Genomic DNA, 14,862 nt, shown 5'->3' with positions numbered 1-14,862 from the left:
AGGCTGCGTACAAATAGATTCGACTCCACGTACAGTAGTAGGAGCTTTAGTGCATCGGGCGGTCCTTTTTTCTTTTATTTAATTAATAAGAACAAGTAGCGTGATAGATTGTCTCAGCAATTATTCATAAATCTGTTGACCAAACTGAGAAGGAACTGTGGATGCAATTATTTTTGTTTCCACTATGGGTTTTTGAAAAAGGGCACGATCCATTATATTCAACTATCCCACCTTAGCTTCTCGAGAGGCCTGAAAGAGTTATATATAGGGCCTAAGGGTGTGTTTGATACGACAGAAAATATATTCCTAGAGGGAATTTGTGGATAGAGTTATTTTGTATATATACCAGCCTGAGGTAGTCGGTACCTCGTGAAATTAGATGAGGTATGCGTAAATTATCTCGAACATCACATGAGGTATGCGTAAATTATCTCGAACATCACGATATTAAAATCTTTCGTACTAAACCCTCCACATGGATGCTTAGCTCAAGATCTAGCGAAGCACGGTGGTGAACCGGTCTTATTGAGATATCACCAAAACATTGAATCTCTTTTGGCCCTTAATATTGAAAATTGCATTTAATGACCTTGAAAATGAGTGATTTAAAGTTTACATTTGCTCAACTCAAGACAAATTTTTAAAATTAAGGGGTTGTTTGGTATCCATGGGATAGACAAAGTTATTCATAGGATTAGCTATCATACTAAATACATAGGACAACTTATTTTATCACCACAACACAAAATAATACCATATCCCGTGTATTCTTATAAAGTGGAAGATAATCTTCGCACTAACTAATATCACTAACATGCTAGAATAAGATAACCTTGATTTGTTGTAAGATTATTATTCCTTACACCAAATTTGTTGAGTATAATTTTAACCCATGCAGCATTTCAAGATCAATCACCTCCAAGGCATAAATCACCCCATTAATAGGCCAATGAGTGATTTACTCATGTAGTCAAGCCCCCTTTTTAGAATGGAAGCAAGTATTATGTAGATAGTGATGACTATGGAGTATGGACTTTCATTTGTTATGTGAATTACACTAGGACCCCACTCCCTATTGGACTGCCTAGTACCAAGATGATGAGGATGAAGTGGATTTTTCTAGCAAAACACAAAATGACAAGATATCTTCCCTGACTCCTTTTGGCCTAGTGTCCACTAAACAAACAAACAAATAAACAGACAAATCATTTAAAGGTTTACTGCTATGCTCTGGTTCTGTCTCAGGTGCAGTAACAGTAGAAATAAATTTTTTTAAAAATATATAGAAAGAAGTTATAGATTAACTTATAGATTTTGAATTTTATGAATAGTCCATTGATTTTGAAACTTCAATAAATTTTTGAATCCATGGACTATGTTACAGAACGGACCGGAATAAGCCATACCACAAATAAAAAAAAAAAAGAAAATACATAAATTTTTTGTGGAAATCCGTGACAAGAAAAATCACAATCAGAGAAGCAGAAAATTTACTATAATGAAAAAAAATATGAGGAGACGAAAGTCTCAATGACGTATGTTAAAATCACCAAAAGCAATCCGCTAGATTCAGGGGCGGATCTAATGAGGGTTCAGGGGTGGCATGGCACCCACAAAATTTGATCGAAAAACTGTGTATATATATATTTTGAAGAAAACCCGTATATTATTTAAGTGCCACCCGATACAGCAGTTGAGGAAGTAGTGTCAGTGGTAAATGTGCTGAAATTTCAAGTGGTATACCAGAGTTTAAATTCAGGCGCTAGCATTATTTTGTTACTTTTTTATCGCTATTCTATTTTCTTAAGTTTTTTTCCTCTTGACTTAATCTTTGTTTGACTCTTTTTTTTTGGGTAATCTTTATTTTTGACTTTTTAACTTTAAGTGTAGAACATAGTTGAAGATTTTTTTTTCCTTCAAATTTATAGTTAACCTCTCCTCGTAAATCATAATAATGATGCTTGGCTTCATATTATAATTTCTTAACAATAGAATTAGAAATATCCATTAAATGTTGACAACTATTTTGTACTTTCACGCTGACTGATAAGTTGAATTTAACTCTTGTTTACATAATTTATAGTAATAACAACAACAACAACAACAACAACAACAAATTCAGCGTATTCCCACGTAGTGGGGTCTGGAGAGGATAAAATATATGCAGTCCATACACTACCTCCGAAAAAGTAGATAGGTTGTTTTTGATAATTTTTATAATAATAATCACATTTTTATTAATTGATCTATTTGTCTATACAAATTGAAAAGACAAATAATCAAATCGAAACCCAAAGTCTATAAAATCGATAAAACATTTGTCTTATTTGGGGCAGTGTAAATAACAAAATGTAAAGTAAAAAATTAACTGGATTCATAAAAATTAGGTTGTTTAATAATGTTTTAATGAAATTTTCCTTCAAAAATCTCTTACTAACAAGCCGAATTCCAATAGAACGCACATAAAAAATATCCTTTTTAAGTAATAGCTTTAACATTAAAAGTGATATGACACCGACAACCTCAAAATTTTAAATCCGACTCTGGCTAGATTGTAGTTATATAGTAAGTGCTTATAAAAAAGTCCTAAGCACTTATTAAGAAAGGAAAATAGTAAACTTGGTGGCAAGTGAAAACCATATTTTAAGTCGAGGAAAAACAGAGCTTCTTCACTCACACTAACCACCCAACAAGGTAAAAAACCAGACCCAAAAATCCGCAACAACAATCAGCACCAACAGCGTGTGCTCTCCACTCTCTTTAACTCCACAACTTCCATGGCTACTACCAGCAGCAGCAGCAACACTCCATATACAAACGGATCATCACCGATATCAACAATAGCACAAGACCATCTCTTCTCCATCTTACTCCTCTTACCTCTAGACTCCATTTTTCACTTCGCTATGACTTGTAAGAAGTTCAGAAACCTCACTTACTCCGACACTCTATGGGAATCACTTTGCGTTAGAGATTGGGGTAATTCAGTCAGATCCTTAGCTGCTGACGCTAAACAGCAACAATTCCCTTGGAAAAAACTGTACCAGCAAATTTATCAATTGGATTCTGTTTACTGTAGAAGATTGTTGTTGACGCATCCACAAGGAGGAGGAGGAGGAGAGGAGCTGATGTTTCCTCGACCTAGAGCTTCTCATTCTCTCAACTTTGTTAATGGTTGTTTAGTTCTCTTCGGCGGTGGCTGTGAGGGAGGTTAGTTAATCTCTCAGTATTCCACATCTTTTTTCACAACTCTTTGGTGTGTTTATTGATCTTTGGCACACTACATAACGATGCCCTTTAACTTGTTCAACCTTATACAAGTCTAAGTGTCTGCTTGTGCACATCCAAAGTTGGAGGTGTGATTTGAAACAAGTGGCATGTTTATGTATTATACCTTGATCTTTCTAATGCATTTGCAAGAATTTTTGGTTCTTCTCAATTGTGAGAGATGCCTGTCCTCCTCCCTATTGTGATGACCGAAATAGTCAGGTGTTAGGTAAATAAGAAATAAAAAAGAAATATACTAAAAGAGATACGATAATTTAAAGTGGTTTGCCATTCCAACTAATCCACAGAATAAATGAGCAATCCGAGTCCATGATATCGAGAGAAATAATCTCACAAAATTCACTCAGAATAAAAGAAGTTCACTCAAGTGTCGGAGTAACACTTGTGTCTCACAAATTTCCCCACTAAACAAGACTCTTGAAGCCCTTAGGACTACATTGTGTAACACTGGTTTCTCACAAATTCTCCTCTGAACCATACTATCAAAGCCCTTAGGACTATATTGTGGATGCTGCCAAGTGAGAAGAAATGAGTCTCAATTAATATAGTTCAAAAACATTTCCTTCAAGAGAAAGTCTAAAAAGAGAGATTGAGAATCTCTAGAACCTAAAAAAAATGTGAAATGAAGCTTATCACTTTCTTGAAGACAAGTTGAAGTCGGTTGGCGATCCACGCCATAAAAAAAGGGCAGCCCGGTGCACTAAGCTCCCGTTATGCTCAGGGTCGGGGAAGGGCCTGATCACAAGGATCTATTGTATGCAGCCTCACCTTACATTTCTACAAGGGGCTGTTTCCACGCCATAAGGATTAGCCAAATATGGAAATTTTGTATTTTTATTTTAGGAAAAGGAAAATTCAGTTATGGTAAGAAAATCAGAGCAAACGCCCAACACCTATTGCAATCTAAAAGGATTTAGGAGTAGCAAAAAAGATTTTCCCTGTTTAACTTGACCTGGTGCTGAAAATAGAAATTAAAGGGGGATATAGATAACTGAACCATTAATTCATGATGGGTGCAAAGAATATGGTATATTTTGGTTCACTAACTCAGTTTCCATACACCATTTTTCCTTTTACTTTGATCTAGTAAGGTAGTTATCTTTTTGATCCGTTCAAGCCTAGACTTTTCTCTTATATTGTTTCTTCAGAGGTTGTTCCATTTGGAAAATAACCAGGATGCTACTGACGATTATCATGGAGCTTTTCCTGTATTGCTAATAGCTATCTTCTTCTTACATTAATGTAGTTAGGATCTTTATATTTACTTAGGTTTTTGGATAAAATGGGTAGGATACTCTCGTTTGGCTATTTAATGGACCTAGTTGAATGAATTTCATGTGATCAATGTCTAGGCTTTACTTTACACGTGAAGCATCACATGCAAGCTTGTGAGCAGAATCGCCATTTCTATATGTTCTTGAGATAGATTTATAAATTCTGCTGTATTTTTCTAATGAAAAACTACTATGATAAACTTCGACTTACCGAGAAAAGATTACAAAAGAGTTGCATAAGGAGAAATCGACAAAAGTCCTACATGGAACACGGAACTCAAGATTCTTTCACTACTTCACGTGGCATACAACAACAACAACAACATACCCAGTATATTCCCACAAAGTGGGGTCTGGGGAGGGTAAGTGTACGCAGTTCATACCACTACCTCGCAGGTGAGATAAGGTTGTTTCCGATAGACCCCCGGCTAAAATAAACAGTCTAAAAAAATAGTAAAGGGAACAAGAAACAATACGTATTAACACACCAAATAATAAAATAAACAAGAGTATCACTAAGTAATACAACAAATGATTACACACTCTGAAACAAGACTAACACTATGGCCGCTAGCCCCGATAACAAAACAAAGTCCTCCTACCTTACTAGCAAGGACGCACTCCTACCTACTATCTCTCTACCCTAATTTGCATCCTCCAAACCTTCCTATATAGGGTCATGTCCTCGGTACATGGCATAAACACTCAGATTAGTATGACAACAAATGTCTAAACATGAGCATAATCAGTATCAAACATTCATCATTCCAAATTGGCTATTTTGTTGGTAATGGGATAGACAAGTAAGAAAAGGAGGGAAAGGGCATCGAACTCTGCTCACTCAATAGATGATCATCTCACGAAGAACCATCTGCTCATACTATGAATTAATCTCACCCTGATGGTTGGCACATTTAACTTTCAGTAATAGGGTCTTTTAAACTCTGTACTATATTATGCCCCCTGGGCATAGTTCAAGTGGCAAAGGTTGAGGTACTTGTGACCTAGGCCACAAGTTTGAGCCTAAGCCTGGTATTTAAGTGGAAAAGGGTAGATGTATGGATCCGTTATCTCCAGTTCCAAAAGCTTCCATCGGTCCTAAAGGTTGGTTCTAGACAGATTTCTCAGTCATCAAAAAAGAAAAAATACAAAAAACTTTGAATAGCATAGATCCTATAAGATTGCGTCTGTAGATTATTATAGATTTGTATGCAGTAATTTGCTATCTGATGTTTGCTATTTATTGATAAGCAGTAATATTTCTTCATAAATTTGTATGCAGTAATTTGCGATCTGATGTTTTCTATTTATTGATAAGCAGTAATATTTCGTCATAATGTTGTGTTATTTGTGCTATACTTTAGGAAGGCATCTGGACGATACATGGGTAGCATATGTTGGCAATGACTTCAAAAGTATATTGAAATGGAATAAGATTGTATCAGGAGTCCCAAGTGGCCGCTTTGGGCATTCATGCGTCGTGATTAGTGATTGTCTAGTGCTTTTTGGAGGAATAAATGATCATGGGGCCCGTCAAAATGATACATGGATCGGCCAAGTAACGGTACATGAGGCATTTGGTATCACATTATCCTGGAGACTACTTGATGTTGGTTCCATCGTGCCTCCACCAAGAGGGGCTCATGCAGCATGTAGCATTGATAAAAGGAGGATGCTGATTCATGGAGGGATTGGTTTGGCTGGCCTGCGATTGGGAGATACATGGGTATTGGAACTGTCCGAGAATCTTCATCTTGGAGTTTGGGAAGAAATTGTGACTCATCCGTCTCCTCCATCTCGCTCTGGACATACATTGACCCGTGTTGGAGGAAACCAAACAATTTTGTTTGGTGGGAGGGGTTTAGGCTATGAGGTGCTTAATGATGTATGGCTCTTTGATACATCTGAAGGTCACTGGAGATGGCTACAGTTACTATTTGACTTGCAAAATATACCCCAAGGATTGACCCTGCCAAGAGTTGGTCACTCGGCTAATCTCATCATAGGTGGACGATTGCTAATTTATGGAGGAGAAGATTCCTACAGACACAGAAAAGATGACTTTTGGATGTTGGATATCAGCTCAGTGACATCTCTTATGCAGTCTGGAACTCCTCCAAACCCGGTGAGATCAAAGACTAAACTGTGGAGACGGCTCAAGTCCAAAGGTGATAATCCTTGTGGCAGATCATTTCACCGAGCTTGTGTGGATCCTTCTGGTTGTAACTTGTATATCTTTGGTGGCATGATAGATGGTTTACTTCATCCTGCTGAAGCCTCTGGGTTGAGGTTTGACGGAGAGTTGTTTCTTGTGGAGCTTTTGCTTCAGTGCTAGGGGAACTGGAAGGAGATTATAGGAAAAACAAGTATGTAGTGACTCCAAAATGCTGCTGTTTTACATGACAATGAATGTAGTGTAAATATCAGTCCCACTTGAGAGAAGCAAGGTAACAGCTAGTGGGGTGCTTTGTACAGTAAAAGACCTAAGGAGGTATTGTAATTTGGCCTTGGCATTCCATCTGAAAACTTGTTGAGGTATGTTTCTACTCTTCTAGAGGAAGTTAGAGTCAACCAAGACACCATGTGATACGCGATACCAGCGCTGAGCTTTTCATGATCCTTCAAAGCCCTCTGGAATTAATAGAAACTTCCTGTAAATTTCTAGATCAGGAGTGAAATTATGTCCCATCGACCAGAGTTAGCTTGATGTGTATGATTGGTTCTGAATTTTGATGTAATATGTACATTAACTTGCTAAGTACTGCCTTGCTGCTATACTTGACCCCTCCTCTTACCTTTTATTTCATGCTTTAGTTATACTAATGTGAATCTTACTGTTACAAAGGGGAAGAAAATAGGAGAAAATGAATTAATCGAATCAAGGCTGCTGAATTTGAAGATTATTGAATGTATCTTAATTGTAATACAACCACCGAAGTCTCTTGTTCAATGAACTTTAGTACTATTGGATTTATTTATGCTTAAGAAATAAAAGGAAACACAACAAGTATCCTGGTGAATGGTGATGTCTCATATGAACATGAGTATCCTGGTGATGTCTGCTTTCATGTGAGTTATTATGACAAGTTGCAACCCTATTTTTGACATATCATTTTTAACGGTGTAAGGGGTTGTTTGGTATGCTAGATAAGGTGGGATATTCCATGACAAGTTTGGCACTAATTTTATATATCATGGTTGGCTGATTGATATAAATTTATCCTTGGACGAATTCTGGAGATAAGTTTATGCCATCAATCAAACATATTATTGATCTAATATCAATTTCAGTACTGATATATTTCACTTTATAAATTATTTTATGCTACCTCTCATATGGTATAAATTAGTCTAAGAATTATAATTTCAGGACTATAAATTCAAAATAATTTAGTCTACATATCAAACGAGATACCATACAGTATAGATGACCAAATTTGCAAGATCTTAAATTCCTCATTCAACAAATCTGTCCATGTCTTTTGATACCTTCTAAGGGGTCGTTTGGTTACAGTAACAAAGGATAATTATTTCAGCACCAAAAGATGCATGTAGTTTAATGAGAAAATTGAAGGATAGGTGTCTTTTAAACCATGAATAAAGGATTGGTGACATTGACCAACTTAAAGGGTCAAACATAATTAGGAAACTTGATTAAGTTAATTGTGCACTTGATTAATATTTTCAAAATTTTCTAATCTGTTCAAAAATACAAATCAACCCACACCCATCTCTTTTTCAAATTAACCGTCTCTCTCCTCTCTCTCGACAGTCTCTCTCAACTCTCTCCCAACCAACAGTTCTGCAAAATTTCTCCCTTCAATTCCCGGCGACTTCAAGCTCCGGCGACAAATAGCTGGGCGAGTTCCTTTTCGACTTTCAACCGTCAATCGACGTGACAAGCACGTCCCATTTCTTCCTTCACAGGTAAAAAATTATGTCTTTTTTGTTATGAAGAAACACAGGAACTTGAGCCAACTTCTCTTCTAGTATTGGTTAACAATTTCAATATTTCTTGCTTAAATTTGAAATGTGGACTGAATAAAACCCTAATTTCTGGCATTTCATCTCTACTCTTTTCGGTGCGGAATATAATTTTTTGTTGTTACAGTAGTTCTTGTTGTCGGACTGTTGATTCGATTTTTGTTGGTGATTTTTGGTCACCGTTGATGTTCTTAGTGTGTGTGTTATGTTGGTGTTGCTGGATTGATTTGTTGTTTTCCTTGGTAAAAATGACGTTGCAACATATGAACCATCTGATGCAACAAATGAAACATTTGATGAAATAGATGAAAATCTGATGCAACAATGAAAACATGATGCAATAAATGAACAATCTAACATATCATTCATCTGTTGTGACAGACGACTCTTCTGTTTGGAAGATATCTAAATAATATTGATCTAACAGAGGACTCATTTGACAACAGATGAGTGATCTATTTTTATTGTTTCTAACGGATTACTCATTCCTTGCAACATGTTAGTTATAGGTTGCAACATATATCCTACCTGGTGTAACAGATGTTTGGTTTATTTTTATTGTTTCCAACGGATTACTCATCCGCTGCAACAGGCTATTTATAAGCTGCAACAGATAACCTACCTGGTGCAACAGATGAGCGATCTGTTTTTATTGTTTCCCAAGGCTATTAACGGGGCCAGGCCGGTTCAACCCAGAACCGGCCCGTCACAATTAAACGGGTTGTGGGCCGGTCTGATTTCGGGCTAGGTTTAACGGGCCGGTCCGATTACGAGCCTAATAGTAAATTTTCAAGAAATAACCCGGGACCGGCCCACTACACCTATTCCGGTCCAACCCGCCAAAATCCGGTCAAAACTGGTCCAAAATTTGGTCAAAACTAGTCAGAATCAAAAAAAAAAATTTAAAAGTTTTTTCTCCAATATACACTATATATACCCACCTATATACATTTTAAATATGTTAAACAATACATATACACTATATATATAGTATATACTACATTAGAATTTAAAAAATATATACACATATACACAATTACACATGTAATCGTGTATACGACTATACGTTAGTTAAATATATATACTACTTCAAATAAAACATATACTACAAGATATATAGTACAATATATATACTAATTTATAAAATATATACACATGTATACGTTAAATATATACTACTTTAGAGTCTATAGAAAATATATACACATATATACGTACCATTCAATATATATGTACTACTTCAAATAAAACATATACTACAAGATATATACTACAAGATATATACTAATTTATAAAACATATACACATGTATACGTTAAATATATACTACTTTAGAGTCTATAAAAATATATACACATATATATGTACCATTCAATATATGTACTACTTTAAAACATATACTACAATATATATATACTAATTTATAAAATATATACACATGTATACGTTAAATATATACTACTTTAGAGTCTATAGAAAATACATACACATATATACATACCATTCAATATATGTACTACTTTAAAACATATATATATACTACAAGGTATATGCTACAATATATATACTAATTTATAAAACATATACACATGTATACGTTAAATATATACTACTTTAGAGTCTATATAAAATATATACACATATTTACATACCATTTAATATATATACTACTTTCAAAAATATGCTACTTAATATAATAAATTAATAATACTTGATAGTAAATTAGTAATATATTAAAATTAAGTATTTAATTTAAGCTAGAAATTCAATTTAAATCATTAAATGGAAAAAATTACAAAGTAAGGAGTGAATGAATATTATATTTTATTGATTGCAAAATGCAAAATGATTTAAAATTTATAATGTACATGAATGAAAAATCTACAAAGTTTTCATCATTTTTTCCAACTCATCCATGTTAGCATTAACGGGAACTTGCATAGGATAGTCAAAGTCAATGGGGGCAAAATCATGCATTGGACTTGATTGTGTTGAGTTCTCCCTTGAAGTCATAATTTTTTCAAGATTTTGTTCGTCTTTCGGTTCCACATCCATTCCTTGATTTCTTCGTTCCTCTCTAATTCAATCTCTAAGGCAAACTAGAACATTCATAGCATTGCTTTCCAATGAGTGTCCTCTGATGCAACGGTTGGCATTAGAACATTCAATATATCTCTAGCTAATCTTGAAAGCACAGGATAATGTGTTTCATTATTCTTCCACCAATTCAACGCGTTGATCCATCATCTACGATCCTCTATCGGCGTTCGGAGATAATACTTAAGCTCTTCCCGAGAAGCTGTTGTGTAAGTTCCCTCCTCAAAACTGTTCCAAACATTTAAATCATAAAAGCAATCAGGAAAACCACTATGTGCCGGCCTTTTAGAAGATGATGGCTTCTCGGGAGTATGATGAACGACAGTTGGAGTGATATTTGTCAGTACAGCTAAATCAAGTAAATCAGCGTAATGTTTATATAAATTATCTATGTAAATGTTCGCATCACTCATAGCCATATACAAATCTGGTTGTTCTGGTTCTTCATCATCAGAAGCATTGTTAGTATTTATCTCTAAGTTAGATAAATAAGAGTACTAAAGTGACACATAATAGTATATTTCATACATGGATTTAGTATAGCACCAACCAAGTAAATAGGGGGAATCAATTTTTTTTTTAATTTTGCAAACATAACACCAACAACTTCTTCGTAACCTTCTTTATTCTTATATTCTTTGAGCAAAGCAGAAATATCGGCTATATATGCTAAAATATTACAAACAGTAGGATAATAAGCACTAAAAAATTCAACCATAACTATATAATTTTTTTTCAAAAACTTAATAAGATCATCAATTACAGCCCAATCAGAATCATGTAGCACACATTCAATCGAATCAGCAAATGAACCACAATGTTGGTTAAAAGTTATTGTAATAGGAACTCTATAAGCATGACAAGTTCTTAAATAATCATACATAGCATTTCATCTAGTATCACATTCTTCAGGCATCAATATCGGTCTAAGTCCATTTTCTTGACATTTAACTTTAAATTCTCTATTTTTTTTCTTTGATTATTTCCTTGAATAAAGCCAACAGCAAGCCGGATTTTTTCAATATAAAGCTCAAAAAATTCAAGATCATCTCTTACAATTAAATTATATATATGACAAGCACACTTAACATAAAATATTTCAGGTAACGGCGGACAGAGCTTAGCTTTTAACTTTGTAATAGCAGTCTTGTTGTTAGAAGCATTATCAAAAGCAATACATAAGACTTTTTTTTCAATACCATAAAATTTTACAACTTTACTAATCGAATCAACAATAAATTCTCCAGTATGTCTACGATCTTCATCATACAAAAAAGCAAGAATATGTTTTTGCATAACATAATTACTATCTATCCAGTGACAAGTAACGATTAAATAATTATTTTTATTAACAGCACGATCAAGATCAGAAGTTAGAGTCATTCTAAATAAAATATTTTTTAACAATGTAGATAAATAAAAAACATATTGCGAATGAAGTCTAAAAATATTGGCCCGGCAAGTACTTCTAGGAATATCATTAAACATAGGATTATAAATTGCATTGAATATAATGAATAAACATATCTGAAGAAGGAAAACTGAAAGGCAAACAACCCACAACTACCATTTTTGCTATTTCTTCTCGGTCCCTATATTTATTATAATTCTTAATTACCTGACCTGTTGCTGGGTCCATTCTAGTTTGTGTTGGCCCACCAATAGCCTCACCACCTTTTACTATAAATAACTCTCTTTCGTGATTATCATTTATATGTCTCATTAACGTACTTGTACCCCCTTGCTTGTCTGTACTTTTATGCTTATATACTTGTTGACAAATATTGCATTGCACCTCAGTATCTCCTATACGTGTAAAAAATTGTCATGCAATACTAGTTGTTCTACGAGCTCTTGGGGCACGGGGAGGATGGGGAGGACGATTAACCGATTCATATCTAACGTTAGCATTTCTACTGCGGGTGTCTCACCAATATTTTCATCATCTTCATCTAAATCAACCGCATCTACTTCATTTTCTTCTTCTATACCGTAATTTTCTTGAGCTTCTACATAATTCATATCGTGATCACCTACACCCACTTCTTCCTCAAAATATTGACTAAGCGGTACCGGAGGTACACGGCTATATCTACTGCTTGAACTACCTCTACCGCCAGTAATTCACTTTTTACTACCACTACCACTTTTGGATTTTTTTCTTTGACAATTTTACTGGCGAAGTTTCTTAATTTATTCACAATATAAATCAAACTACAAAAATTTAAAATACACAAATATAATAAAATTAACTATTTAACAATTAATACACTAATTAAAAATTAAAAGTAAGAGATGGAACGACAACACTAAATTTTGGAAGTATCCAAAAATTGCGACTTTAGAAACTTCCACTCGTACTTTGTAATCACAAAATTAAAAAATTAAATTGAGAACTTTAGGAAATATATAGAATATTTGAGAATTGAGATTTGAGATTTGAGAGAGAATGAGATTTGAGAGAATGAAAAGTGTAGGGTATTTATAGAAATTTTTTTGGGTTTAAAAAAATATTTTAAATAATTTCTTTTTTAATTAAAAAGGCCAAAGTAGCCGTTTTTGGGTCAAAACGGCCATATAGCCATCGGGCCCAACGGCTACTTTGGCCCAATGGTCAAAATCTATTTTTTTTTTAAAAAAACTTATCTGGGCCGATTAACCGGCGGGCCTGGATCGATTTTGGTCTGGGCCAGGTTAACCGGGCCCAATAATAAAATTAGCCCAGCCCGATACCCGATACCCTATAGTTCGGGGTCTGACCGGGCCGGACCATTTAAGTGGGTCGGTTTGGGCCAGGTCAAACCGGCCCGTTTGATACCTTTATTGTTTTCAACGGATTACTCATCCCTTGCAACAAGTTGGTTATAGGTTGTAACAGATATCCTACCTGGTGCAACAGATATTTGGTCTGTTTTAATTATTTCCATCGGATTACTCATCCATTACAACAGGTTATTTATAAGCTGCAACAGATAACCTATCTGGTGTAACAGATGAGTGATTTATTTTTATTATTTCCAATGGATTACTCATCCGCTACAACAGGCTGCTTATAGGCTACAACAGATAATCTACCTGGTTCAACATATCAGTGATCTGTTTTTATTATTTTCAATGGATTACTTCCCCGCGGCAACAGGTTGGTTATATGCTGCAACAGATAACCTACCTGGTGCAACATATGTGTGGACTATTTTTATTGTTTCCAACAGATTGATCATCCGCTGCAACAGGTTAGTCATATGCTGCAAAATATATCCTACCTGGTGCAACAGATGTGTGGTCTGTTGGAACTATTATTTTACTATTGTACATATTTGATTTACTATTATTCCTTTTTAATAATGCATTAACCAATTATAATCTATTTTATGTTCCTGTTAATTTTAGATAATATGGCTCCCAAAAGAAAAAAAACTGAATCAAGTTCAAGTAAAGGAACAAGTGAAGTAGTTAAGCTATATCCACCATTCTATGAGCTTGCTTTACAAGCGTTATCTCAATCAGGAGCAGAAGATGATGAACATGAGAAGGAGGAATGTTTCAAAAGAGAAGATTCAAATGCTGATAGCCGTTCCACCGAAGAGTTGGTCAAAACTTTTAGCATTGATAGTTATCCTGTGAGAATGCAGTGCGATGGTGCCACATATTTAATGGGTGATTTCATGGTTAATTCATCCATGGAAAAATCTTTTGATGTCTTCAGAAAAATACTTCAAGAACAAATATTGGAAGCTTATTTTAGGGACAGTTACTTTGGGCAAGATCTTGATTTGCTGGAGGACAACAATGCTCGTTTTCAAATGAAAATGGTATATAATCTTCTCAAGCATAGGTTTATGTATGAAAATAAAGATGAGATAGATGAGGTGCGGATAAATTACTGTGGCATTCCTATTTGTTTTAGTTGGAAGGAGTTTGCCATAATTACTGAATTAAAATGTTATTCGCTTTCTCCTTCTCAAATTATTCCTATTCTAACCCAAAAAAGCACCCCGCACACCCAAAAAAGATAAAGGCAAGTCGAGTGATCGTGATGACCTGGTATCCCTTGTTGGTCCAAGCGTCAAAAACATAAATTTGATAGAAGCGTTGAAAGGTAAAAGACTTTCAAAAAAGCACAAACAACCATTATGCTTGGTATGATTTGTACATAATGTTCTTTGGGCGAGAGACGTTAACAACAATATACCACTTGGTTTGATAAAGCTCTCCGAGG

General features: G+C 34.8%; 1 protein-coding gene across 1 annotated transcript; it reads left to right on the top strand.

Moving 5' to 3' along the window:
• The first annotated feature begins 2,567 nt into the window (after positions 1 to 2,567).
• On the top strand, positions 2,568 to 7,337 carry LOC107855861 (F-box/kelch-repeat protein At1g51550). The gene is made up of 2 exons (XM_016700869.2): positions 2,568 to 3,210; positions 5,927 to 7,337. The coding sequence occupies exons 1-2, from the start codon at positions 2,778 to 2,780 to the stop codon at positions 6,895 to 6,897; spliced, it is 1,404 nt and encodes a 467-aa protein (XP_016556355.2). The 5' UTR covers positions 2,568 to 2,777; the 3' UTR covers positions 6,898 to 7,337.
• The last annotated feature ends 7,525 nt before the right edge of the window (positions 7,338 to 14,862 follow it).

Source organism: Capsicum annuum, chromosome 6 (genome assembly GCF_002878395.1).
Source record: "Capsicum annuum cultivar UCD-10X-F1 chromosome 6, UCD10Xv1.1, whole genome shotgun sequence".
In the NCBI taxonomy this organism is placed as follows: Eukaryota; Viridiplantae; Streptophyta; class Magnoliopsida; order Solanales; family Solanaceae; genus Capsicum; species Capsicum annuum.
The sequence above is the reverse complement of the archived record's forward strand: the minus strand, read 5'-3'. Positions and strand labels throughout refer to the sequence as shown.

What these genes read in the sequence shown, in the direction of transcription:
- LOC107855861 (XM_016700869.2), top strand. Translation starts at nt 2,778, where the DNA reads ATGGCTACTACCAGCAGCAGCAGCAACACTCCATATACAAACGGATCA. An exon ending in CGGCGGTGGCTGTGAGGGAG is followed by an intron (nt 3,211 to 5,926) that starts GTTAGTTAATCT and finishes GCTATACTTTAG; the next exon opens with GAAGGCATCTGGACGATACA.